The following is a 25418-nucleotide window of genomic DNA, read 5'->3' as shown; positions in this document are numbered from 1 at the left end:
TACTAAAATATGATCTTTGGAGCGCTGTCTTCCTTCATTTGGGGGAGTGAATCATCTTGACAGCAGACGATCTTCGGAGTGCACCCTCAGCTGACATAAGCTACAAACCAGGACCGCCGCAGCTGTCAGGCGTATATTTATCCCCTCACCGGCCGGCGTTACTGCTTTTACTGCTCTTTTCACTTCGGATATAACTTATTTTAATTTGTTCGCTTGTTTTTCATTTATTCATTTATTTTTTGCGGGATGTTAACATGTTTTGATTCACCGTGCAAGCGATGAACGAAACGAAAGTAGAAGGGACCGGACCGACACCGGCGAAGATTCTGTTGACTTCGGGCTGCCAAGCCCCTTTTGTCGGGCAGGTTGGAGGATGGAGCTGAGGTTAAGCCGGGATGGCAAGCCGTCCGTGTCCTGGTTCCTCCTCAGCCCTGCCCTTTTCTTCTCCCTTCTGGCCGTGCTAGTGAGCTGTCACGGTTCCTGCAAACACCGAGTCCCTTCTCCCAACGAGGTGAGCCTCGGCTGTCTCTGCCACAGCTTAGCTAAGCTAGAGCTGCAACAGCAGAGGCTAAGCTAGCAAGTTAGCTGCGTCGGCTATTTAAGATGGTATTAAATATTATACAGTGTAATAAGACTTTATTGCCTCGACACGTGGAAAACGAATAGTTGACAATCTCCAGCACGATGTGAAGGACGTGTTTTTGTGATAAATACAACGAAAGCGTGTTGTTCAGTTGGTTCCTCACTAAGACTTGATGTGCAGTTTGATAGCAAGCTTACAGGCTAACAGTGATGCCACTGTGGTATACAAAGCTGTGTTTGTTTTACTGTGTTCACTGTACAGCTTCTGTCATGCACATTTAGACTATGAAAGCAGCTTTCAGATCACATGCCACTGTCTATAAATCAGTTTCAGCTGTTCAGCTTCAGCCTTTTCCCCTTTAAACAGCCAAAATAACATCTGGCTAGATTAATTATTTATTAATTTATTAATTCAAAATACAGCTGCACTCTGTATCCCAAACATTGTATTCACAGAAGACAGGTATTTTTAACTAAATGTACACAAAACTCATTCACAGTAAAATGGACAGATTACGTTTTTAATAACTAAGTAAAAGGCGAGTTTGTGACACTCAGTTTTTAGCCATTAAAAAAATAAACAGAAAAGCTTATTGGATGTCATTTGTAAGGTGGAGCACTTTACCTATTCTGAAGGTATTTCCAGAATCCTTAAAGACTCTGATCACCAGCATCAAATATAATACTTGCTTCTGATTGAGAGGAAGTTGAACTGTGTTTTGAGCATTTCAGTTTCTCAGTAATCACAAACACATTTTTGTACTGCAATTTCTACTCTTGATAGTTGGCATATGTTCCAATACTATACCAATAATAGTTTTGTAAAACACAAAACACATCTATTGTTAGTAGTATTGGTTGATTTAGTTCTCCTCTTATAAATTGCAATTCTCATTCTCATTTTCTGCTATTCTGTTTCAGATTGTCCACCATGTTTACTTGAAGCCTGAGCGATTGACTAAGAGAAGCTCTCCAGAAGACCTTCAGCTGAAAATAAAGATCATCTATGACAGCAGCGTTGACCAGTAAGTGCTACAGCAACTCAAAGGATTTAAAAAAAAAAAAAAAAAGCCAAACAGAACAACTGTCACCATTTTTCTAGCATCCATATGCCAGGTTTGTGTGTGTAACAAGTATGCTCTCCATCCACAGACTTACTGCAGACAAAAGGAGACTTGTGAAGGTGAGGACACACCTGAGCACGTTATACAATAAATGTTTTGTAATAGTTAAAGTCTAACTATAACCTTGTAAAATAACACATCTCAACCACAGAGAAATTGGTATAAATAAAAGTGGAAATTAAGAGTTAGATTTTTTAAGCAGTAAATAGGGTTTTCTGTTAAATCTTACATTCAAAGTCCAGTATCCACAAGAACTGCAACGTGAGGACATCATCAGTGGTTTTAACATTCAGCCGTGGCTTCTGCTGTTGGTTTTGGTTCTCAGCTGTGAGGTTCAAGTGCAGCACTCGTGAAAAACATTAGCAGTAGTTGAGGTGATGTCGGATTGGGCTTTGCAGCATTGTTGGCTGTGATCAGAGGTGTAACAGATTGAAAGTGTGTTACCGCATGTGTCCCTCTCTAGGATAAGCTCTTTCCTCAGGCCATCGCTTACCTGCAGAGGGCTTTCAGTGTCAGGCGCAGAGTGGGGCCTGTACTGCTCAGCAGGTATGTAGTCCCTGCCGTCACTATTTTAACTACACATTGCACTAATTTTCAGTTCAGTAATCTAAAAGAAAGTATAAAACAATAGAGTCTAGAGTAATTTAGATTTTTAAATATGTTCCACATACTGTCATAAGAGGTTTTAAGGTATTTTATTTAAGTAAAAGCATTAATATCAAAGTGTGTGTGCATATGTATTTTCTTTTTTTAAAGAAAGAATGAAACTACAATGACATCACCCAGTGGTTTTGGGATTCTGCCTTTTGAAGACACAACGTTAGCATTTTGTTGCTTGCCATGTAGATTCTTTGGCTCTGTGATCAAATTTGGATCAGAGTGCAAAGTGCTAAGCAGTCAGCTAACAAACACTTGGTCAGAAACCTGCATCCACAAGTTGTGCGGGTGCAATGGGCAAACACAGATAGCTGACAACTGGTGGTAAGTGACAGATTAATAAATACTACAGTGTCACTCACCAAAAACTGTAGCACAAACCTCTTTAATTGGGCTGTTTCACGGATTAAGTCGTGTTATTTGTGTGATGATTTGAAGAAGAGTCACCAAACACACCAAGACCAGTTGACTGAGGCCTAGCAGGTGTCAATTAGCTCCAGCTCCAGTGTAAGCACTCCTATAAATCAAAGCACCCCCTTAATAAAATCCAGATGAGTAAGTTAATCAAGTGCTGTGTGTTTATGTTATGTTATACTATTTAATTGCCAGAAAGTTGTTTAAATGTTTGTTTCTCTTGGATTTCAGGGAACCACATCTGTGGTTATATTTAATTAACTGTTTCTGTTATCTCAGACAATGTGCAACCAACCAGTACATGAGGAAGAGAGATGACCCTCATCGCTACTGCCAGGACGCCTGTGCAAACCTTACACGATGTGGGCCCGTCATTGTACCACAGCACCACCTGCAGGTCAGAGCGTGCATAGATAGATTACTGATCACACACGACAAGGACTCTAGCCTTGTTAGCAGCTGTGGAACATATGAAGTGTTAATTCATTGCTAATTAACATTAAAATATTGACCAACTGACCAAAATGTATATAATATTACTGCTGTAGTTGAATTCTACAGATAACACATAACCAGACAGTGCTGTTGACCAGTTTCCCCATGATTCAAAACAATTCTGACCAACTTTTAACCCACAGTGTTTTTATGCTAAGATGTGAACACTGTTGTCCGTCCTCACTGGTTCAGTGTGCTCTCTGCTCACTCCAATGTCGTGTTTCTCTTTTAGCAATGCAAGGTGTGCAGTGAGTCTGGGAAGTCATGTGGCCCTACAGGGCCCCCAGATGGGCCTGGAGTCGAAGGGTCCGATTTTGTACTGTACGTCAGCGGTGTCACCACAGAACGCTGTGGGCAGGAGAACATAGTGGCCTATGCTGCTTACTGCCAGCTTGAGGCGGAGCTGGATAGGTGGGAGGATAAAAACCTTACTTAGTGTTAATTTAAAAAATAAAGAAACTAAAAATACAACCCAGTCTTTAAATAAAGTCTCATTTTTTTTGCTTAATAAGCAATGAACTGTCATCTTGGTTACAGAAATAAATCAAACTGTCCGAGTATCACAGTATAAACTAATGTTTGTCAGGGTGTTTTTCCCTTTAGACCTATAGCAGGCTACGCCAACCTGTGCCCTGCTATGATCTCCTCTCAACCTCAGGAGTTTGAAGGGATGCTGTCCACAGTCAAACATGAAATCATCCACGCTCTGGTCAGTACCACTTGTCACTGCTGTTGAGCTTCCCGTGGAGCATTAGGTTCACACAGATTGTTGACCAACAACAGTTTGCCAAAGCTGAACTGAAAAGCTAAAAATTGATGTGGGTTTATTTTTGCCTCGTGAGCATATTAATAAAAAATGCAAGATTTTGCCCAGAAGATGTGCTGCTATAAATACTCTTGTAATTGGGTGCTAAATAGACTCTTGTTGAGTAATTTGTGCATGTGTGAAATCTGTCACTGACTGGAGTTTCTCCTTACGTCCTCTAGGGGTTTTCAGCCGGTCTGTTTGCCTTCTACCACGATGATGAGGGCAAACCTCTGACTCCTCGCTTCGCAAGCGGCCTGCCCGCCTTCAATGAGAGGTGATTACACTTTATGTAATGGTCATCTATGATTTCTAGTGTTCAAGCTCTAACTTCTAATCCTATACCTGTGCATCAGTCTGGGTCTGTACCAGTGGAGTGATGCCGTTATCAGAAGAGTCACCAGACTGTGGGACATCAGAGGAGGCGTGATGGTCCGACACCAAGTGCATGTCCTTGTCACTCCCCGTGTTGTGGTAAGAAGCTTCAATATTAAGAAAACTGGTTAGTTTCATAACTCTTCTTCTGTTTATGTGAGTCTAGAAAAAGATCATGTACTGTAATTTTCACCTCTTAGCTGTAGTTTTGACTGTGCTTATAAAAACGATTGTTTTACAAAGATTTATATACGATACAGCACCAGGAGTTGTTGAAGGAATGTAATATATAGGTCTGATTAGAAAGAGTGGACAAAATTCAACCTATGAGATTGTTATTGGAGGCCAGTTTAGGTGTTATAGTTGATGTCAAATAATAACTAAGTAGTATGTGTCTTCCTTTCTGTTTCCAGGAGGAGGCGAGGAAACATTTTAATTGCCCCATCCTGGAGGGGATGGAGCTGGAGAACCAAGGAGGGACAGGAACCGAACTAAACCATTGGGAAAAGAGACTCTTAGAGGTCAGCACATGTTTGGCCTGGCTTTTTGGTAGCCAGTAGTTTGGGCTTCTCCGTTGTGTTCATCCATTTTTTTCCCCATTCATCCCAGAATGAGGCAATGACGGGCTCCCACACTCAGAACCGAGTATTTTCTCGGCTGACGCTGGCTATCATGGAGGACAGCGGATGGTACCGCGCCAACTACAGCCTGGCTCAGAGGCTGGACTGGGGCCGTGGTCTCGGCTGCGACTTTGTCATGAAGAGCTGCAAATTCTGGATGGACAAGCAGAGACAGAGGTCACAGAAACACAGTGTCAAACAGAGTTGAAGTTTTTTTTTGCTCTTTTTTTTTCCCCCCTCATGATCACAAAGATCATGCTTTTTGTTTGAAGCTGGCACCAATGGTTGAAAAAATGACCAAGTTTAACACACTGAAAAAGTGGAAAAATGTATATGTTACAGATAAATTCTGTACTGTACCAGGTACCCACAGTAATGGCATGTCTAACCAGCAGCATTTATCATGTACTTGTTGCAGAAGACACGCTGTAACTCCGTACTGTGACACAGTACGAGCCTCTCCTCTGCAGCTCACCTGCAGACAGGATCAGCTGGCTGTGGCTGTGTGCAACTTGCAAAAATACCCACAAGAACTGCCACTTAAGTACCAGGTATGCAAGCCCCCCACCACTACCAATATTGATATGTTTGTGAGTGTTCTGCTGAAACTAGTGGATGTGTTTATTTTTTTTTTATAGAAAATGCCTGACAAGGTTATTTATAGCTACCGCACAGTGCTGTATGTGCATGTTAGAGTAAGCTCTGCTGTGTTCAGTGAGTGTGCTGTGGGTAACTATATGTGCTGTGTCAGTATTTCGAGCGGATCCCTGACGTGGCTGCTGATCAGCTGTCGTTCTTTGGGGGTGCTGTGGAGATCGCGGACTACTGTCCATTTAGTCAGGAGTTCAGCTGGCACCTCAGTGGAGAATACCAGAGAAACTCCTACTGCAGAGTGTCTGAGAACCAGCCAGGTACTGCTTATACTGCTCTTTCTACTGCTGCCTTTAGTCTAGTGCTGTTTTAAATCAAACTCTGTGAACAGCTGTAGTACAGGGAGGGAGGTTAGAATAGTTTCCTAATATATTTCTTATTCTTCTGTGCCTTAAACGCAGGTCACACACACATACCCGATTATTAAAAACAATTACCTTTACTCTTTCTTTTGAACATTTCTAAACCTTCTGCAAGTCTGCAACATGCAGAAGCTGAAGTTACTTGTATCCCCTTCTTTGGATGATTAAAAAATAAAACAAAAACGCATCACAAGTCTTCATTAAAATCACAAAATAACACCTGCTGCAAATCAGGCCCAAAAAAGACAAAGACCTCATTTATTTAGATTTTGAGTTTTTAAAATTCAAATAATAAAGACATAAAATTTACACAAAGCATAAAACCGAAGAATAACATTTTCAAACCATGTACCCAAGTATTGAATTTCAAAAAGCGACTTCATATAAAGATGCATAAGATGATCCTAAAGCTCCTTAGGACTAGAACTAATCCTGGTTTGGACACCTTAAGGCCCTTTCACATAGGACACGGCACGTGCAGCAAGGAGTACTCGCAGTCAAGTTCAACTTTGAACTTTGACCACTGTTTTCAGTGGCCAGATCAGACAGATGTATGGTGTTCATTTTTAAGTAATTTTAGTTTTATTATAATTTTTAATAATTTTTAAATAATTTGTTAAAATCAAAAAGAGCTTGACAGAGAAGTAGCTCACCACCATTTAGCATAAATCCATAAGAACACATGTCTGCCCAGTTTCACTGTCAGGAACGTGAAACCTATTCTGTCATGGGTGTGACTGAGAGCTCATCAGTAAAGACAGTGGTCCCCACCCTTTTTTGCTCCATGGACCGGTTTAATGTCAGACAATATTTTCATGGACAGCCTTTAAGGTGTCTCGGATAAATACAACAAAATAAAATGATACGACCAAGACAAAAACTGTGGTATTTTGTAAATATCATAATAAACGCCAACTCACTGTGTAATTGTGTTACTTTATTAGCAGCGTCTTCCTGAAATGTGCCAACAACATGGAGAGTAACATCCTCCTCTCTGCCACTTAATGCTCTCTGGTTGCTATGGTAATGCGTAAATATTTATTTCAAAATAAGATGCATAACTATAATACGGAAAATGACCCAGGGAAACCGAAGCCTCAACTCTCGTGGTCCGGTACCAAACGACTTACAGACCAGTACCGGTCCATGGCCCGGGGGTTGGGGACCACTGAGTAAAGACATTTGGAGGAATTCTTGTATATAAAATCTGTTTTGATCTGCTGTTGTTGATGCTGTCTATGAAATATGTGAGCTTTCTATCTGTGGTTTTGTCTGTTTGTTCAGACTGGTGGAGAAATTATGGAGCAGAGCAGTATGGACCAGACTCTGTGTGTCTGTACCAGAAATCAGCCTTTGTGATTGAGCAGTGCACTCGGAAGATGACGTACCCTGACTGGGGCTCCGGATGCTACAAGGTGCTTATGTTTCTGTGAATTTTTAAGATCCCCTTTACAGCTCAGTGGAGAAGGTGACATCTGTAGGTTGAGACTTTTACCTTCTAGAAATCTGTAGATAGAGCTGTTCAATATAAAGATATATATCGGATGACGATATAAAAACATCTATCGTTTCATTTTACACTATCGTTTATTTCGTGGTGTCGTAAATAAACAGTTTACAGCAATATATTTTTTCATCGTTTTGATGGTCATTGTAGTGGCTATTTTAATTTTTTAAATTATTTCTTAATTTCTTTCTCTTATATTTAATATAACCACACTACAGACGGACAAGCGACTGTTTTTACGTGCTGTCGTTTACAACGATGGTAAAACCATCGCGCGTGTTTGTTTTCCATGTACACCTTTCACAATAAAGCTCAAGATCCTGTTGAGACTTTTCAAAATAAACTGAATCACATGAAAAAGTATGCAGAGAGTTTACGGATGAGAGGGAAAAAAAAAAGAGCCGTCAGGTGCTAAAAAATAAACCTTAGACTCAAACTTTGAAAGAAAATGGTGGCCGTTACAACTTATGTCATGCATCGGTTAAAACACTCGAATCCAGGTAAAGGATGCCCAGCTGGAAAAACTTCATGCAAGTCGAGTTGCCAGAGATTCACAGAATTTACAGAAAATATTACATTTTTGTGATTTATATCCTTGTCAGGACGATAAATGTCTTATATCGGGATATGAGATTTTTGTCATATCGCACAGCCCAATCTGTAGATTTTAATTTTATTTATGTATGACAAACAGATTAATAGTTCAGGTTAAATAAATTAAATCCTTTTTTGTTGTCCCAAACTGCTTTGGTGGGCTCTCAAAAGGTTTTATACAAAGGGAAAAAATAAACTTAGAGAAATGAGAGGAAAGTGCATGTCGCTGTGTGTTTTGGGTCTGTCTCACACCCTCTCTGTGCTGCAGGTGTCGTGCTCAGCTCAGGGCCTCACGGTGTTCGTTCAGGATCGTTCCTTCCTCTGTGTCCGTAAAGGTCAGCTGCTGAGCATCAGCGTACGCGTTAACGAGTGGGTTTACAACGGTGTCCTCATCTGCCCCGCCTGCACCGACTTCTGTGATGACTGCCCCCTACCCTACCACCTCCCACCCATCAACACCTCCAGGAGCAACCCAATTGGTCAGTCAGTCACCAGCTGATTTAAATGCTCTTCCTGTCCCATGGTGAAGCTGTCTGCCTTTTAGATTTCAACTGATGGTTGAATGAAGTTGTTTAACAAGTGAAGAAATGGGAAAAGATATAAATGAGAACAAAGTAAAGAAATTGGTGAGGAAAGCACTGAAAGGGAAAGATAAAACTTAAGATGTATGTATAATTAAATACTCAATGTGTGTAGAATATAATTCTGTTATGTAAAACATGATTTGATAGATGTTATTTTCTGTCTATCTTTTAGATCCATGCTCCAGTTCTCCAGGTTTGGCCACCACTCTGTGGCTCCTGCTGCTCAACCTGCTTCCTCTAGTGGCTGGACTGCTGCTCTGCCACTGCAGCTGATAAAACACACACACACCAAACACACCAAGGTAGCTGAACAGTCCTCTATACCATAGTCACTTGAGGACTTGGACTGCAGATGTTTTTCCTCTTTGTTTTACTCATTACCTCCTCCTTCCGCTCCTTTCTTTGCCATTCCTCAGCCTATTTTCTCCTTTTGTTCTGTGACTGCATCCTCATGCATCTCTCAGCACAGTCAGGTATCCTTTTGCTGAAGGTCCATTCAGTTGTCCCTCACTAGGTTTACATGCACTTAAGTAATCAGGTTATATCCAGCTTTCATTTGAACAGGATTTATCTGACTGACACACACAGCCAAAACTCTGTCAGTTATCAACATGGAAAGCAGCTATACGGCAGCTAATACTGTTATTTGTGGACGGATCATTGGCAAAAAGAGCAAGTTGGATCGACAGGGACCATTTTTATGGCAGAGCAATGGAACATGAAAAATAAGCAGTGTAATTTGTCCTTTTCAGTGAGGCAGGGATTACTCACATTACATATACTCAGAATGCACTAATACCACTTTTTTATTATCAAAACCATGATACATATATGTACTTACAATACTGTTGTTGTTATTATTATTATTATTATTATTATTATTATTATTATTATTATTATTATTATTATTAACAACAACAACCTCTTCAAAACAAAAGTCTAGCATGATAGAAATAAGTTTTTGTATGTAAAAATAATGAATAAAAAGCCAAATATTTGCAGATTTTAGCATCTTGTATTCCAAGATCTGCTTATTTCTCATGTTGTCACACACAGGGTTTAGTGCAAAACGAGACATTGATCAGTATGTTTCATATACTAATCGATTAATGAACAGTAATTTAAGGTTATTTTAAGATTAAGAATTTTAAAGTGATTTTATAATGAATCATTTATGTGATTTGAAATAAAATTTGTCAGCCCTTTTATAATAATTGACCAGTTGTTACTACAGCTTGCTTTTCAGATGGTCAGCTAACATATCCAAAGTTGTAAGAGTGTAATATTGTTTCGTGTACACTTGAAATTGTATTCACAGATATTTTTAAGGACGTCATTGAATGTTTAACCAGGTTACTGTATATATGTTTCTGATTTCTGCTGGAACCAGGTTGCTTGCAGTGATTTGGTTACTTAAGTGCATGAAACTGGTTAATTCAATTCAGCATGTAGAGTGTCTGCAGCATCATTGCTCCTTAAAAAACACATTTTAGTTCTGGACACTTGTTTATTTTCAATTTTTTTTGTTCTTCTTTTTTTTTTTTTTTTTTACTGAGAGCTGTGGAAACCTGATAGATTCACTTTAGTTTCTCCCTAAATTTCACAACTTTACTTCAGCTTTGGGATCATCGTACTTCGTCAGATTCCTTTTTCTTACAGTGTAGTGATGGAAGCGGGACGTCTGTATTTTTTAGCTGATCTCTTCAAACTAATTTCAAGATTGTGACAAACTGACTGTCGATCGACAATACCACAATGGTGCAAACTACCTGCAAACTTCTTCCTCTTAACTGAAACAACATGAGGCTCTGTGCAGTTTGCTGACCTCTGGTGGCAGCAAAAGGTAACTGTTCAAAGTTTTTTAAGCTTACAGGATCTTTTATGCTGAAAACTCTTTCTGTAAATATAAATATGAGACCGGACAGGAATATGGTGTAAGGACTTCCCCTGCCACCTCCTGACAGTTCACTTGAGCTTAAATTCATTACCTCATTTTCTTCTAAGAGTCATTTTATCCTTATTTAAGATATGTAGCTGTTCAGATATAGGTATGGATCTTCTTTGGAGTACAGATTGATAATGTTGATGATCGTTGCTCTCTACATGACGAGCTCAAGCGTTTGCATTCAAGGCCTTTGCTTTTTGCAAGTAGAAGTTTTGCTGATGACGATGCTGTACATTCACTTTACTATAATTATTTTCCAACCTCACAAATGTATAGGAATTTATTTGTTGTAAAAAGCAAATGAATTATCTGTTGTTGTTTTTTTGATAATCAGTCAACTCAGATAAACACCTTAACAACTCAGATTGTCAAGCCTGCTGCTGCTGCAGCCACAGAGCTAATAGAGAGGTTGGAGATTAAATGGTGGAAGGTCTTTACTGAGGAGTAATATCTAAAAAATGTTTCCCACAGGTTTCATTTCATTGTGTGTCCTCAGCAGGGCCAAAACCCAGCAACGCTTCCGCAAATGAGTCCACTGACATTTCAAAAGCACAAATCTCTCAAATTTCCTCCTGAGTTCAAAACCAAGACTGGATTTGTCCTCGTTCCATTGGTCTTAAGATTACATGACTGCTTTTTTTTGTTAATTATTGGCCAAAAATTACAAGCCTGTTTACAGTTCCCGGTTTAGGTGGTGATGCAATGAGCTAAACTAAGATTTTTAAGATTTGGCAGGAATCCAGTGGTGCTTAATATCATAAACCTGTTATGGAAACACTTTCACTGTTTAAATACAGATTATAATGTTTGGCTCTTTGTTTCTGTAATGACGGGGACTCTTTCTCTCAGCAGTTCATACATTTGTTGGATTAGCGATTGTTTTCAGTTTATGGCCCAGAGTGAGAAGGGCTCCTACATTCATTAAACTCTTTTGCATGAGCCAATTGAGAACAGCCTCTGAAGCCACAATGGCAATGCTTTAGGATAAAAGTGCGAATTTCTGTTTGCTTGTTTTTTGTGGTGGAGAGTGGTGTGGAGAATGAATGTCTGAAATAATGATTCGCTCCTTTTTTTCCAATGAATCTGCAATGTTTTGCTCTTATTTATGCAAAAACAAAGAAAGACACAAAACAAACTCAAAATGACACAAAATTATTAACAACAATTTATTAATTTAACAATTTATTTATTTATTAACAAATTTTTGATTACCTTAAAAAGTATGTTGAGACACAATTCTACCAGTTCAGTGAGGAGAGAAGAACAATGAAGACACAAAAATGACCTTCCATAGAAAACGAAAACATATAAAATCACCACACAGAGATGCAAAATAAGCACATGAGCATGCTAAATGTCTCCAATAGTGGCAAAGTGACCATGAAAGCCCTGAAAATGTTTTGAAACGAGATGCCAATTAAAATTGCAAAGAAACTGTGTGACTTGCACATAAATTTAAGTTAGTAGCGTGGGTACAAAATAATTTTCGGACAGTAATAAAAAGAAAATAATTCAGCACTCAAAGAAAATATAATCTAACATTAAACAACTTGGTTTAGTGATTGATGTTAATAATCTGGCTCATTTCCCCGACTAATGGAGCTCATTACATTCATTTTAAGACTGACTTTGCATTTCTGTGTTTGCACTAAAAGAACTGGCCTTAATGTGCGGGGATGTCTCTGTTTGAAAGCTGATGCCAGGAGAGGTTTTATTATTATCTGAAGCCCACAAATGACGTTTGCCACCAGGTCGGTCACGCATGTGTGTCTGTGTTGTGTAAGAAATGTTTTAATTGATAACTCTGTCAGTAATGTGTCCGGGAACATGATTTATATGATGTAAGTATTTCGAGTCATGCACTGTAGAGTTTGTGTTGTTGGTGTTAGTCCTGTGCAGACCTGACCTCAGTTCACTTTGATCATGTTAAAAGTGAATTTCAGCCAAAACTGACTGAACTGTAAGAGTTTGTGATTTGCTTTTACTTGTTTGAAATTACTGTTCAATGTGAGGACTGAACTTGCACTAAGTTGAGGGGGGAAGAAAAAAATCAGATCCCGCGTCAGTGTTGGTGAAACACACAGAAATGTGATGCTTCTGTGTTTCCAGTTAATTTTATGCAGTGATGAGGCTGTTGAGAAAACGGCCGATCCTTTCAGTGAGACACTTTGTGTTACTAAAATTATCTTTGTTATATTTATTTTATTTTTTAGGAAAAGGGCTGCTTTGTAAGACAAATCAAGACTTTTGTCTCAGAATAAAAATTGTCTGTATCTCTGAAGATGTCTGTGTCTGTCATGCTTAATAAAATTACATTTATTCATTATATTAAATCAAACAACAGAAAGTTTAATGCTCCTAAAAAAACTGAAACTGATACGTAAAACCAACTAGTGTCTCCACCTAACAGCCACAGAATTAAACAGGATTGTAGATTACTGGTAAATTATTTTTGACAGAGAAGGAATTAAGGCTATAGTAGGAATATCAAACACTAGGTTTAAAAAAAAAACAAACCTCTTATTTGGTATAACTTGTTCTGGCTTATCTCACGTGGTGATGAAATCCTTTAAAAGTTGGACTCAAAAGTTGTTGTTTTTTTTCCCACATAATAATCAGATAACAGATCAAACTAATGGTTGTTTCTGTTCTTCTCCATCAGAAACATTAAACTGGTGCAGTTGGTTGGTTTTCATATGAAATGACCCATCTATCGCCTGAATATTCTACTGTAAAATGTGACAGATTTGAACTCTGATGAACCCAACTGCTACCTGTTATTCAGTTTATTAATAAAAGCTGGTCATCAGATACATGCTATTACCTGTACACCATTATTCTTCAGTTCTGCAGCCTGCTCCACAAAACCTGGGAGGTGAGTTTTGGAACAGCCAGCCATTAAAAACCAGAGCGCCAAGATTTTCAGTACAAGAATAAAAAGAAAAAGGTCCATTTGTTCTGGGTGTTATTCAAGTATTTAAACCCACCAATTCATTCTCTAAATAATTCTGTTGGCTCAGGCTGGAATTAAGAGAGACAGATTAGAGCCGCTAGGTGAATGCTTACTGGCTAGTGGATAGTTTGCTTGGTACATTGGATCCACAACTGTCCAAATGTACGTGTTTGGTTAAAAACGGTATCAGTCCAGTATTTCTATGCCGTTTCCAACAACATAGAAATAATTTCCTGCAAATTAGATTGGGGAAAAAATATCTTATGAGTTATAAAACATGTTTGTTCAACTGAGAAATCCCTGAAAATTAGCGAGAGTTAAAATAATAAATTCTAATAATTTAGCCTAGAGAAATTTTAATTTGTGTCTGCACCTACAGACTTAAGACAGGAAGGTTCATACCCATGTTTTATCATCTGGTTTACTTCACTAAAGAAGCAAAAATGCGAGGGAAGGCGATAACTGGACAAAATGTCATCCTCTTTCTCCTCAGCTGAATCTACTGAACTGAAGTCAGAGCTTTAACACATGAAATGTGTAAAACATGTTAATTTTTTCCTGTTTTCATCACAATTATTTATTGTTAGCAGATTAAACATGCGACCCTGCTACCTACAGTCAGCTAACACCGAGCTGGCTCAAACACAGCAGCAATAAGCTAATGCTATTTTAGCTAATGTTAGACTCAAGTGTCCTAAAAATCACGTTTTCCCTCCAATAAACAATTTGATTACATTCTCACATTGTATGAGAGTTTATTCGCTAAGAGTCTGAATTTAACAAAGTTAGCTCCACTTCAAAGTGTCACTAACAAGGGCAGCACTTATTGACAGAGAAGTTCAGGATATCTTGAACAACACTGCAGTATCATTTTCAGACGGAAATGAGCTTCAGTGACTCATCGACTCATATTGGACTCAACCACAAAGTTTTGCGTTTTCCTCCATAGATGTCGATACATATTGCTTCTGCTGAGCTAAACAGCGGACTGACAGCACACACTCACTACAGATAAATGGAAGCCACCTTAGTTGGGATTGTGTATTTGAACTGGGAGGGGTACGAAAACAGAAATCGGTTGAATGCAGTCTGCTATGTACTGACATCTAGTGTTGAGATTTTGCACACTGTAACTTTAATCTTGATTAATATTCACAATAAAAATATTAATCAAACATTTTGAAGTCTGTATGTGTTTCATAGTGTCTAACTGTCCTGGTACATTTAAACCTAACAATTACTACATGATGGAAACACGTCATGTTATCTTTTTAAATAAAGTTTCTGTATGTATACACAGGTCATGCTGATATTGAACAAAAAACACAAAGATCAGATGTTAATCAGATTTATTTGCTCTCTTTCCTTCTTAAACATGTTTTTAATGTTTGTTATGATTCAGAATTGGTGACTGACCCTTTCTCACTGTCCCTCTTCCCTTCTGCTTTTCTTTTCCTTCATCATTCTTTCTCCCTTTCCTATCCCTCAGTCATGTCTGTCCCGTCTGTAACAACTGAAAATAAAATAAAATAAAATAAACAATAACAACAAAGGTTGATCAAATGGACCAATACGGCAAGGCCGTGATGATCCATTTGGCAAAGTAAATCCATTGGGTATCCTTCTTGATCTTCAGACAATTCTGACAGCTAAAGAACTAAATGGGACAGGCAAAAAAAAGAAAAAAAAGAATCGGTGACTGAAACAAGTATGACACATACGGACATCAGGAAATAAAGACACAATAAATATAACCTCCGTAAATGAAATTGGTGTACACCAGGCCAAAGCAATGGTTTTGACTGGAACAGTGTTAACCCCCTGGGTTTGATGTCATTAATCAAATAAAATTTAAAATAAGTAATTTATTAAATGTTTGAACAGAAATATTCAAATCTTTATTTAGTTCACTAATTCCAATTTTAAATAACTGATACATTTAATTATTTAATGGTGTATTTAATTCATTTATGTATTTAATTTTGTCACTCCTTGCCCCCTAATATTAATATTAGTTGTAAATAAGAAAACACACGAAGACAAAAAAGTACCCCAAATTGGATTAAAGTCGTATTTCACCAATATCTTTTCCTTGGGACCCAGTTTTTAAACACCTGAAACCTTTGAATCAGATATAATGTGTTGTGAGACACGTGTGGCTCCTGAGCCACTGTCTGTGAATCACAGCATTCGGTAATGTCCATGACCCACACATTGGATTCCAACTCACTGTTCATCTAAGACCTGAAGTCAGAATAGCTATCATAATTTATTGACAGCTCCATTACATGTGTGTGTCACAGGTTGTCTCTAGAAACCCGACATAACCACAGTTAATGCCTTTTATGCATTCATCATTTGCTAGAAGGCATTGAAAACTGAATAACCTGGCGCAAATTTGTTCACGTTTGCTACCTCACGGTCCAATTTTGAGTGCGCATGCATTGGCACCATCTCCTTCCAGGTAACAAGGAAATTAAATCATTCACATGGGTTCCTGATTGGCAGCTAACTCAAAAAAAAAATTACTCTAAATTTTGCGTTATGGATAGCTTTTTTTCTCTAAAGAGTGATACATGTGCCAGAAATGGCTGCCCCTGCTTCCTCCTCTGGATGCTTCTGAATTGAAGATTCACTTGTCCTCCTCCAAAAGGTCCAGGTGGTGGTACCAAATGAGAAGGAGGGGAAGAGGGACTGTAGGAGAGTCAATATCAATAAAAGCTGAGCAGGAGCTAAGAGCATGAACTATGAGAGGCTGAAAACAGAGCAGGAACTATGAACTAGGGGACCCAGAGCTAAGAGGGAAGTGGGAGGCAGACAGATTAAACTTTTACTGATATTTTTGTTAAACAAAGACAGCTATCCACAGTGTCACTGACCTGTGAGTGCAGCTCTTCAGTCTCCTTTGTTATTTGATCCCGTTTCCAGACTAGACCATCAACTTGCATGATTATTTTGCACATTTTTGTCAGCACTCGGATTGGCCTTGGTATCAGAGGCTGCCATTAAATCCTCTTTGTCCTCGCGTTCTTGCTCCCCCCTAGATATTTTAGTTTGGGTAGAGGTGCTTGACAGCTGTGAAAGGGGCTCTGGGGTAGAACTCATTCCCATTATTTGAAGACTTTCTGGTGTGCTCTGTGGAGTAACAGGCATTTTCTGTTTTACTCTGCAGAGCACAAAAAAACAGTTAATGCCCAGTGATAATGTTGCAAAACACATATTTAAGCTGCCACACAACACAATACCATACCTCATGGTTGACAATGAGTCTTTTGACAGTGAGCCTGCTGACAATGAGCATAGAGTAGTATTAAGTGGAAGACCATCATTACTGGGCGGGGTGTAGGCTAAAGAGAAAGAATATAAATGCATTTTAATTTCTCAAAGTGTTTTTTCAGTCCAGCCCAGTGAGAGTGGGCTATGGCGCATTCTGGAATTCCGAACATTCCGGAACCTTGGCGCATTCCGGAATTCCGAACATTCCGGAACCATGGCGCATTCCGGAATTCCGAACATTCCGGAACCGTGACGCATTCCGGAATTCCGAACATTCCGGAACCTTGGCGCATTCCGGAATTCCGAACATTCCGGAACCTTGGCGCATTCCGGAATTCCGAACATTCCGGAACCTTGGCGCATTCCGGAATTCCGAACATTCCGGAACATTGGCGCATTCCGGAATTCCGAACATTCCGGAACATTGGCGCATTCCGGAATTCCGAACATTCCGGAACCGTGGCGCATTCCGGAATTCCGAACATTCCGGAACCTTGGCGCATTCCGGAATTCCGAACATTCCGGAACATTGGCGCATTCCGGAATTCCGAACATTCCGGAACCTTGGCGCATTCCGGAATTCCGAACATTCCGGAACATTGGCGCATTCCGGAATTCCGAACATTCCGGAACATTGGCGCATTCCGGAATTCCGAACATTCCGGAACATTGGCGCATTCCGGAATTCCGAACATTCCGGAACATTGGCGCATTCCGGAATTCCGAACATTCCGGAACATTCCGGAACCATGGCGCATTCCGGAATTCCGAACATTCCGGAACATTGGCGCATTCCGGAATTCCGAACATTCCGGAACCGTGGCGCATTCCGGAATTCCGAACATTCCGGAACCTTGGCGCATTCCGGAATTCCGAACATTCCGGAACCATGGCACCTTTGCGCATTCCGGAATTCCGAACATTCCGGAACCTTGGCGCATTCCGGAATTCCGAACATTCCGGAACCTTGGCGCATTCCGGAATTCCGAACATTCCGGAACCTTGGCGCATTCCGGAATTCCGAACATTCCGAAACCATGGCACCTTTGCGCATTCCGGAATTCCGAACATTCCGGAACCGTGGCGCATTCCGGAATTCCGAACATTCCGGAACCTTGGCGCAGAGAGGGTGAGAGAAAGAAGAAAAAAAACCACAGCTCCCAATAAGGAGCCGGCTCGCGTCGTTCACGTCAAAGTTCCGGCTCTAAGAGCCGTTTCGTTCGTGACCAACACATCACTAATGAGACCGACATGGTTCACGTGGTCAGAGAGATTCTTAGGGAAATTAAGCATATCATCCAGAGAGAGGAAGACAAAGTGGATAATGAAATCTCTCAGAATTTCATTTTCCAGTCCTTGGAATATGGCAGGAGCATTGGTGAATCTGTGAATTTGTGAACGACATGGCGAGATACTCGTCTGATACCTCAGATACACAAAGTGGTCTCCTTTGCATATCCTGACTAGGTGGTGGTTACACGTCCAGGTTAGAGAAAACAGTGGCCCCCTGCAATAACTCAAAAGCGGAGGACAACAGCGTTAGTGGGTACTTGTTCTTCACCCTTCACCCGAGTGAACGTGGATGGCTGAATGATCTCTGCAGCTAGTGAGTCAGTGATGTAGCACTCCTTTGCCTTCCTATCAGATTTTGAAAGACTATATAGCCGACTGGTGGGCAATGGAGTGCCAGGGAAGAAATCTATAGGCACAGGTATCTTCAGGCAAAACATAAAGGTCAGGCTTATCTGTAAACTCCGAAGGCTCAATAGCAAAAACACTTTACAAGTGTTACTTATAGAGTTATTGTCCAGGTGCATTTGATACACACTGGCATATGAGAGGTCATTGTATGTATACTTTTCAGCAAAAGGGTTTATAATACAATACTGCTTAAGTGGAAGACCATCATTACTGGGCGGGGTGTAGGCTAAAGAGAAAGAATATAAATGCATTTTAATTTCTCAAAGTGTTTTTTCAGTCCAGCCCAGTGAGAGTGGGCTATGGCGCATTCTGGAATTCCGAACATTCCGGAACCTTGGCGACTTCCGGAATTCCGAACATTCCGGAACCATGGCGCATTCCGGAATTCCGAACATTCCGGAACCGTGAAGCATTCCGGAATTCCGAACATTCCGGAACCTTGGCGCATTCCGGAATTCCGAACATTCCGGAACCTTGGCGCATTCCGGAATTCCGAACATTCCGGAACATTGGCGCATTCCGGAATTCCGAACATTCCGGAACCTTGGCGCATTCCGGAATTCCGAACATTCCGGAACCTTGGCGCATTCCGGAATTCCGAACATTCCGGAACATTGGCGCATTCCGGAATTCCGAACATTCCGGAACATTGGCGCATTCCGGAATTCCGAACATTCCGGAACATTGGCGCATTCCGGAATTCCGAACATTCCGGAACATTCCGGAACCATGGCGCATTCCGGAATTCCGAACATTCCGGAACATTGGCGCATTCCGGAATTCCGAACATTCCGGAACCGTGGCGCATTCCGGAATTCCGAACATTCCGGAACCTTGGCGCATTCCGGAATTCCGAACATTCCGGAACCATGGCACCTTTGCGCATTCCGGAATTCCGAACATTCCGGAACCTTGGCGCATTCCGGAATTCCGAACATTCCGGAACCTTGGCGCATTCCGGAATTCCGAACATTCCGGAACCTTGGCGCATTCAGGAATTCCGAACATTCCGGAACCTTGGCGCATTCCGGAATTCCGAACATTCCGAAACCATGGCACCTTTGCGCATTCCGGAATTCCGAACATTCCGGAACCGTGGCGCATTCCGGAATTACGAACATTCCGGAACCTTGGCGCAGAGAGGGTGAGAGAAAGAAGAAAAAAACCACAGCTCCCAATAAGGAGCCGGCTCGCGTCGTTCACGTCAAAGTTCCGGCTCTAAGAGCCGTTTCGTTCGTGACCAACACATCACTAATGAGACCGACATGGTTCACGTGGTCAGAGAGATTCTTAGGGAAATTAAGCATATCATCCAGAGAGAGGAAGACAAAGTGGATAATGAAATCTCTCAGAATTTCATTTTCCAGTCCTTGGAATATGGCAGGAGCATTGGTGAATCTGTGAATTTGTGAACGACATGGCGAGATACTCGTCTGATACCTCAGATACACAAAGTGGTCTCCTTTGCATATCCTGACTAGGTGGTGGTTACACGTCCAGGTTAGAGAAAACAGTGGCCCCCTGCAATAACTCAAAAGCGGAGGACAACAGCGTTAGTGGGTACTTGTTCTTCACCCTTCACCCGAGTGAACGTGGATGGCTGAATGATCTCTGCAGCTAGTGAGTCAGTGATGTAGCACTCCTTTGCCTTCCTATCAGATTTTGAAAGACTATATAGCCGACTGGTGGGCAATGGAGTGCCAGGGAAGAAATCTATAGGCACAGGTATCTTCAGGCAAAACATAAAGGTCAGGCTTATCTGTAAACTCCGAAGGCTCAATAGCAAAAACACTTTACAAGTGTTACTTATAGAGTTATTGTCCAGGTGCATTTGATACACACTGGCATATGAGAGGTCATTGTATGTATACTTTTCAGCAAAAGGGTTTATAATACAATACTGCTGGCACAGTGATCTGGGTTTTCCCCCCCTCCACATACATTTTACCAAGACCGTTGAATAGAACTTCCTTCATATAGAAAAAAGATTCTATATGATAAAAAGAAATGCCGCATTTCTGCTGTAGTCAATCTCAAAATCTTCTGGATTGTGCAAAAATCCTGATCCACAACTGAAAATAAAATACAGCAAAAAATAAGAAAAATCTAAGATTCAGTGGCACTAAGTCCTGTCATTCTTAAAACTATTTTCACCTGTTTAGCAGGATGGATGTTTGCCCAGTGCTGCAGCGGTCATGTCAGTGGGGGATCCGGTGGTTTCTCTGTGAATTTCACATTCCCGTGACGCAAATGTATTTGTCACTTTTTATGGAATCATACTCAAAGTAATGTCAGTAATTCCAAGTTTTAAACACTGCATGGTCATACTCTCTCCCCCACTCCATATTATCCATTGTTGATCTACACATGTCTGTTGCTGCAACGGACATTGCAGGCTCATACGTTATTGTCATGAGACACTCTCACAAACAAAATCCCTGTTTAGTAACGCAGTAACGCAAGTAACAGTAATCTAATTCCTTTTATTGCAAAAGTAATCCCTTACTTAACTTGTTACTTGAAAAAATTTATCAGATTACAGTAATGCGTTACCTTTAACATGTTACTGCCAATCTCTAGTTATCACTGTATTCACGTCTTTTTTCAGTTTTCATTTTTAGATTTAAGTTTTTGTTGTGTGCATGTATCCAAGCCTATACAACATTGGTATTACACATAAGGCTGGGGGCCCAGAATCGGTCTGGCAAAGACGCCATTCCGGCCCACTGGATGATTTTAGAAAATGTGAAAGGGGGCAAGGCATTCATATTACCCCAAAGTATTGAAGTAATAAATAAATGATTTTTCAATTTTTGGCATTTTACTGGCTTAATTAGTGCAGTGAAGAGAGACAGGAAAGCAGGGGAAGAGAGAGAGAGCCTATGGTTGCCTGTTCATCCCAGTGATCTAAACCGGCGCCCATAAATAAACAATTCAATGAGAAAAAAACTTCATGTTCTTTCACCTACTATTTAATCTAATCTAAAAAATGCCATTCCTTTTTGTTTTAGTTTTGTTTTGTTGTTGGTTTCTGGAAATAGCCTGGATAGAAACAGTAACTTCCACATCTACAGCCAGTTTAAGATTTTAAGCAAAATCTGGGACTCTCCACTGAACTGAAGAAGTAAAATGTCTTCAAGGAACTTAAAGAAGTCCAGTTTTCCAAGCTCCTTAGATTGGTTTTACAGATGATCACAAAATAGCATTTTACAGTCAGGAAATCCCCCAAATCTTAATCCAGTTGAGATAGTCAATCCTTATAATGCAAGTGAACAAACAAAGAGCCACAAACTGTGATCACCTTGGAGCTCTGATAAGGCAGGAATGGATGGCCATCAACCATCATTTGGCCACAGAGAATTTCAGAAGTTATGAAGAAGAATCACTGTACACACTGCATAAATTTGATTTCTTTCCCAATTAAACTCTTTAATCTCATGAAATGCTTGTGATTGTTCTTCATTATGCTGAAGCAGAAATCAAGTGAACATCATGCTGTATAAGAAAAATTCAAAAGGAACAAGTTAAATAAGTCAATCATAAGACATCACCAGAATAACAGCAGCAGAAACTGATTTTAATAGTTTTTCTGCCCCCCTAGAGGTAAAGTAGGAACCATTTTTTTTTGTCCACTGTCCACTTTCTGCTGTGACACAACAAATTTCCCACGTGTGGGACTAATAAAGGTTATCTTAGGTTTGGAGGTCTGTAGTGATTGACCAAAATTGGTGCAAATTTCACTAGTCTGTATACCTAGGTGCTTGATGTTATGCACCTGTGGCCATGTAAATGATTGGAACACCTGTATTCAATGTTTTTTATGGGTTAATATGTTAAAAGTATTCACTTAATGTGTGACTGAGGATGGACATTACCGAGACGATTTCAAAAAATAAATGACAAACCTTTGTTAAGGTGCAGCAAATGGCAGCACAAACATGAGCACAAAGAAAAGTAGTGGAAACACACAGGGAAGATAAGACTGTTTCAGTGAAGGCAAGAAGGCAAGCGCTATTATAATTTGCTGCATATGGAGTGGATGTTAGCGAGGAGGATAGTAGGAAGAGGGAGCCAATGTGGCCCAGTCTTTTCAGGCTGTGATGAATACTGCCACGACTGCCCTATTTCCATGGCTTGGAATCCTGATTTAGGTGTGATATATGAGAGCACATGACATACCAGAGGATATATGCAATGTTAATTTCACTGGTGATATTTCTCTGGTTACCTATCAATGATAAATCATGCATTTAAGCAAGGAAAGGTTTTATTAATATTACATGAGTTGTAATAAGTTGTAACACCTGTAAACTTTAACTTTATGGCAGTCCAAAATACCACTAAGTTGGACACCAAATCTACTCATAGCAATATTTAAAAATGAAGGCTACAAAGACAGTTCTCTGTCTTATACACACAGTTTTGTGCACAAATGACACGTAACTCTATAGACTAATGTTATATATATTTGATTTCTGACTGAATAAAATATGTCTTGTAATAATTTCCTATGTTCAGCATTAGCACATTGCATTTGTAGCAGATACTATTTAGTAAAGATGTGTCTCTAATCATGTTTTTAATTCCTCTTCCGGCCCTGCACCAGCTGCTGCAGCAGTAGAACTTGTGGTGGCAAACATTATGTTCACATTATGTTTAATAAGAATCAGAATACATTAATAACCCTAAGGAAATGATGTAAAACTAGGCTTGTAAGAATAGGCAGTATTCCTTAAGAAAAATGAAAAAAATAAAATAAGTGTCAGCAACAACTGAATCCCAAACAACAACAATAACAAGATAGTTTTAGCTGTGATTAGGATGGTCTGTGAGTGCTTGAGTAGTCGAGTATGAATGGCTATATTTACCTGGAATAGGCCTTTAGAGTCACTGCTGCTACTTGCATGCATGAGAGCAGGAGAGAAAAGAAAAATACATAATTGATACTGATGTTACTGTCTAATTAGTCATAATCATGAGTACAATTGATTTCAACTGTATCAGTTTGTAAGTTAAAAAATGAGTATTGATAGTATTGATACATTAGTTTTTTTTGACAGCGCAGAACAACCTTTTGAGGTGTTTAGAAATCTCCTTCATTTTTAGTCCATATATAATTGGATTGAAAAGGGGAGGATACATTACGATTTGCAAAGTCAACATGGAATGTACAATCTTTGGAAAATTAGACTCCAGACCAGATAAAATGACATCAAATGCACACAAACACAAATAGCTGATCAAAACGATCAAGTGGGGCAAACAGGTCTGTGCAGCTTTTCTCCTGACTTCTTTACAGCTTTGATAGGATATCACAAGTATCCTGGTGTAAGTGAAGAATATGAAAACCGCAGGGAGAATTGCAACATTAGATAGTATAACCATATCATATACAGTTTGTGCTTTTGAATGCACACATAGAAGCTTGTAAATTGTATTGTTGCAAAAAATTCCAGTGAAAGTAAAGTTACAGATTTTTTTATTGGCCATTAATACAGCTACCACTGCAACCTGAGAAGAGGGCACAATCCAAGCTAAGGTTAAAAAAATGCTGATAGTATTTTTTGTCATGATCATTGGATATTGCAGAGGTTTGCATATAGACACATATCTGTCATAGGCCATGGCAAACAAGAGTAAAAATTCTGATGCACCTAAAGAGTAAAACATAAAAAACTGAAAGAGACAGACAGAATAAGATATGATCTGTCTTTTAGATAAAAAGTCAGTCAAAAGCTTTGGGTAAATAACAGTGCTTAACATAACAGAGTTCAATAGCAAAGCTGCAATAAAAATGTACATAGGCTCATGGAGACTTTTCTCAACCACAATGAGGAATACAATGATGAAATTACAGCAGAGTATCAGAATGTATAAAGTAAACATGATCATAAAATAAAGATATCTGTATTTGTCCACTTGGAAAAACCCATCAAGAGTTATGTATGACACATTTAATGCCAGCTCCATTAAAATGATGAACCAAAATTTTAATAACTAAAAAGAGATATGACAGCAAGTGAGAGAAAACAGAAAGTGAACACCTACCTTATCCTGATCGGCATATGAGTGGACTTAAGAAAGTGAATGTTTTGACTTCTACTTGGACTCTGTTCATAAAACTGCTTCACCCTCTATGGACTTCATCCCTAACTCTCCAGTGCAGTCCTGTGTTGAACTGTTTTCTCAGTACTACCCCCACTGTTTTTTGACTATTAAAACATTTAAGAAATTTCTTGTTTCTTGTTTTCTGATTACAACCAGTTTATTGTGACTATTTGTAAAATTGTATTTATTTTGTAAGAATATTTCGATTCATCTAAAAAAATACTTTTTGTCCTTTGTAGTATTATAGTAAAAATGCATACATGTCCTCACTGTAAAAGAAAATCTTATCACAAGACTGCAAGTAGTGTGAAAAACTAAGTACACACTGGTTGCTTCTATAGGAATTAAGAGGGTAGGTATAGTCAAAGGAGTTTGGAAAGAAAAGCGTCTGGACTTCTTTAAGTTACTTGAAGACGTTTCACCTCTCATCCGAGAAGCTTCTTCAGTTCTAAGGTCAAATGGTGGAGAGTCCCAGATATAAACCTAGTGGGAGTATCCCCCCACAGAGGGACAAAAGGACCCCCTGATGATCCTCTAATCGCCTGAGCCAAGGTGTGAAACTGGGTGTGGGTCCCAATCAGCCAGAGTTTCGGGTGAGCTCATTGTGAAACCTGGCCCCACCTTATCATGCGAATTCCTGAGGTCAGATGGCCCAGGATGTGAGT

The 25418-nt window shown here is 39.7% G+C and overlaps 2 protein-coding genes across 4 annotated transcripts; one reads left to right on the top strand and one right to left on the bottom strand.

The window, feature by feature from the left end:
• The first annotated feature begins 36 nt into the window (after positions 1-36).
• lmln (leishmanolysin-like (metallopeptidase M8 family)) lies at positions 37-16478 on the top strand. 3 transcript variants are annotated; one of them, XM_085134841.1, is made up of 16 exons: positions 37-511; positions 1504-1607; positions 1735-1765; positions 2170-2252; positions 3057-3174; positions 3505-3683; positions 3876-3981; positions 4260-4354; positions 4434-4551; positions 4866-4973; positions 5062-5249; positions 5491-5623; positions 5824-5983; positions 7370-7500; positions 8455-8665; positions 8943-16478. In XM_085134841.1, exons 1-16 carry the CDS (start codon positions 374-376, stop codon positions 9041-9043), a joined length of 2004 nt encoding a protein of 667 aa, XP_084990967.1. In that variant the 5' UTR covers positions 37-373; the 3' UTR covers positions 9044-16478. The 3 variants fall into 3 exon arrangements, with proteins under 3 accessions (XP_084990967.1, XP_084990970.1, XP_084990969.1); XM_085134844.1 differs by lacking the exons at positions 37-511; positions 1504-1607 and adding an exon at positions 2467-2687; XM_085134843.1 differs by lacking the exons at positions 37-511; positions 1504-1607 and adding an exon at positions 2463-2687.
• A 6815-nt stretch (positions 16479-23293) lies between these two features.
• On the bottom strand, positions 23294-24896 carry LOC146500179 (olfactory receptor 6N2-like). Its single transcript, XM_085134855.1, has one exon. The coding sequence runs from the start codon at positions 24613-24615 to the stop codon at positions 23689-23691; it is 927 nt and encodes a 308-aa protein (XP_084990981.1). The 5' UTR covers positions 24616-24896; the 3' UTR covers positions 23294-23688.
• Positions 24897-25418: the final 522 nt, after the last annotated feature.

The sequence above is a fragment of the Neolamprologus multifasciatus genome, chromosome 16 (genome assembly GCF_963576455.1).
Source record: "Neolamprologus multifasciatus chromosome 16, fNeoMul1.2, whole genome shotgun sequence".
NCBI classification, from domain to species: domain Eukaryota; kingdom Metazoa; phylum Chordata; class Actinopteri; order Cichliformes; family Cichlidae; genus Neolamprologus; species Neolamprologus multifasciatus.
This window is presented reverse-complemented; position numbering and strand designations above follow the sequence as displayed.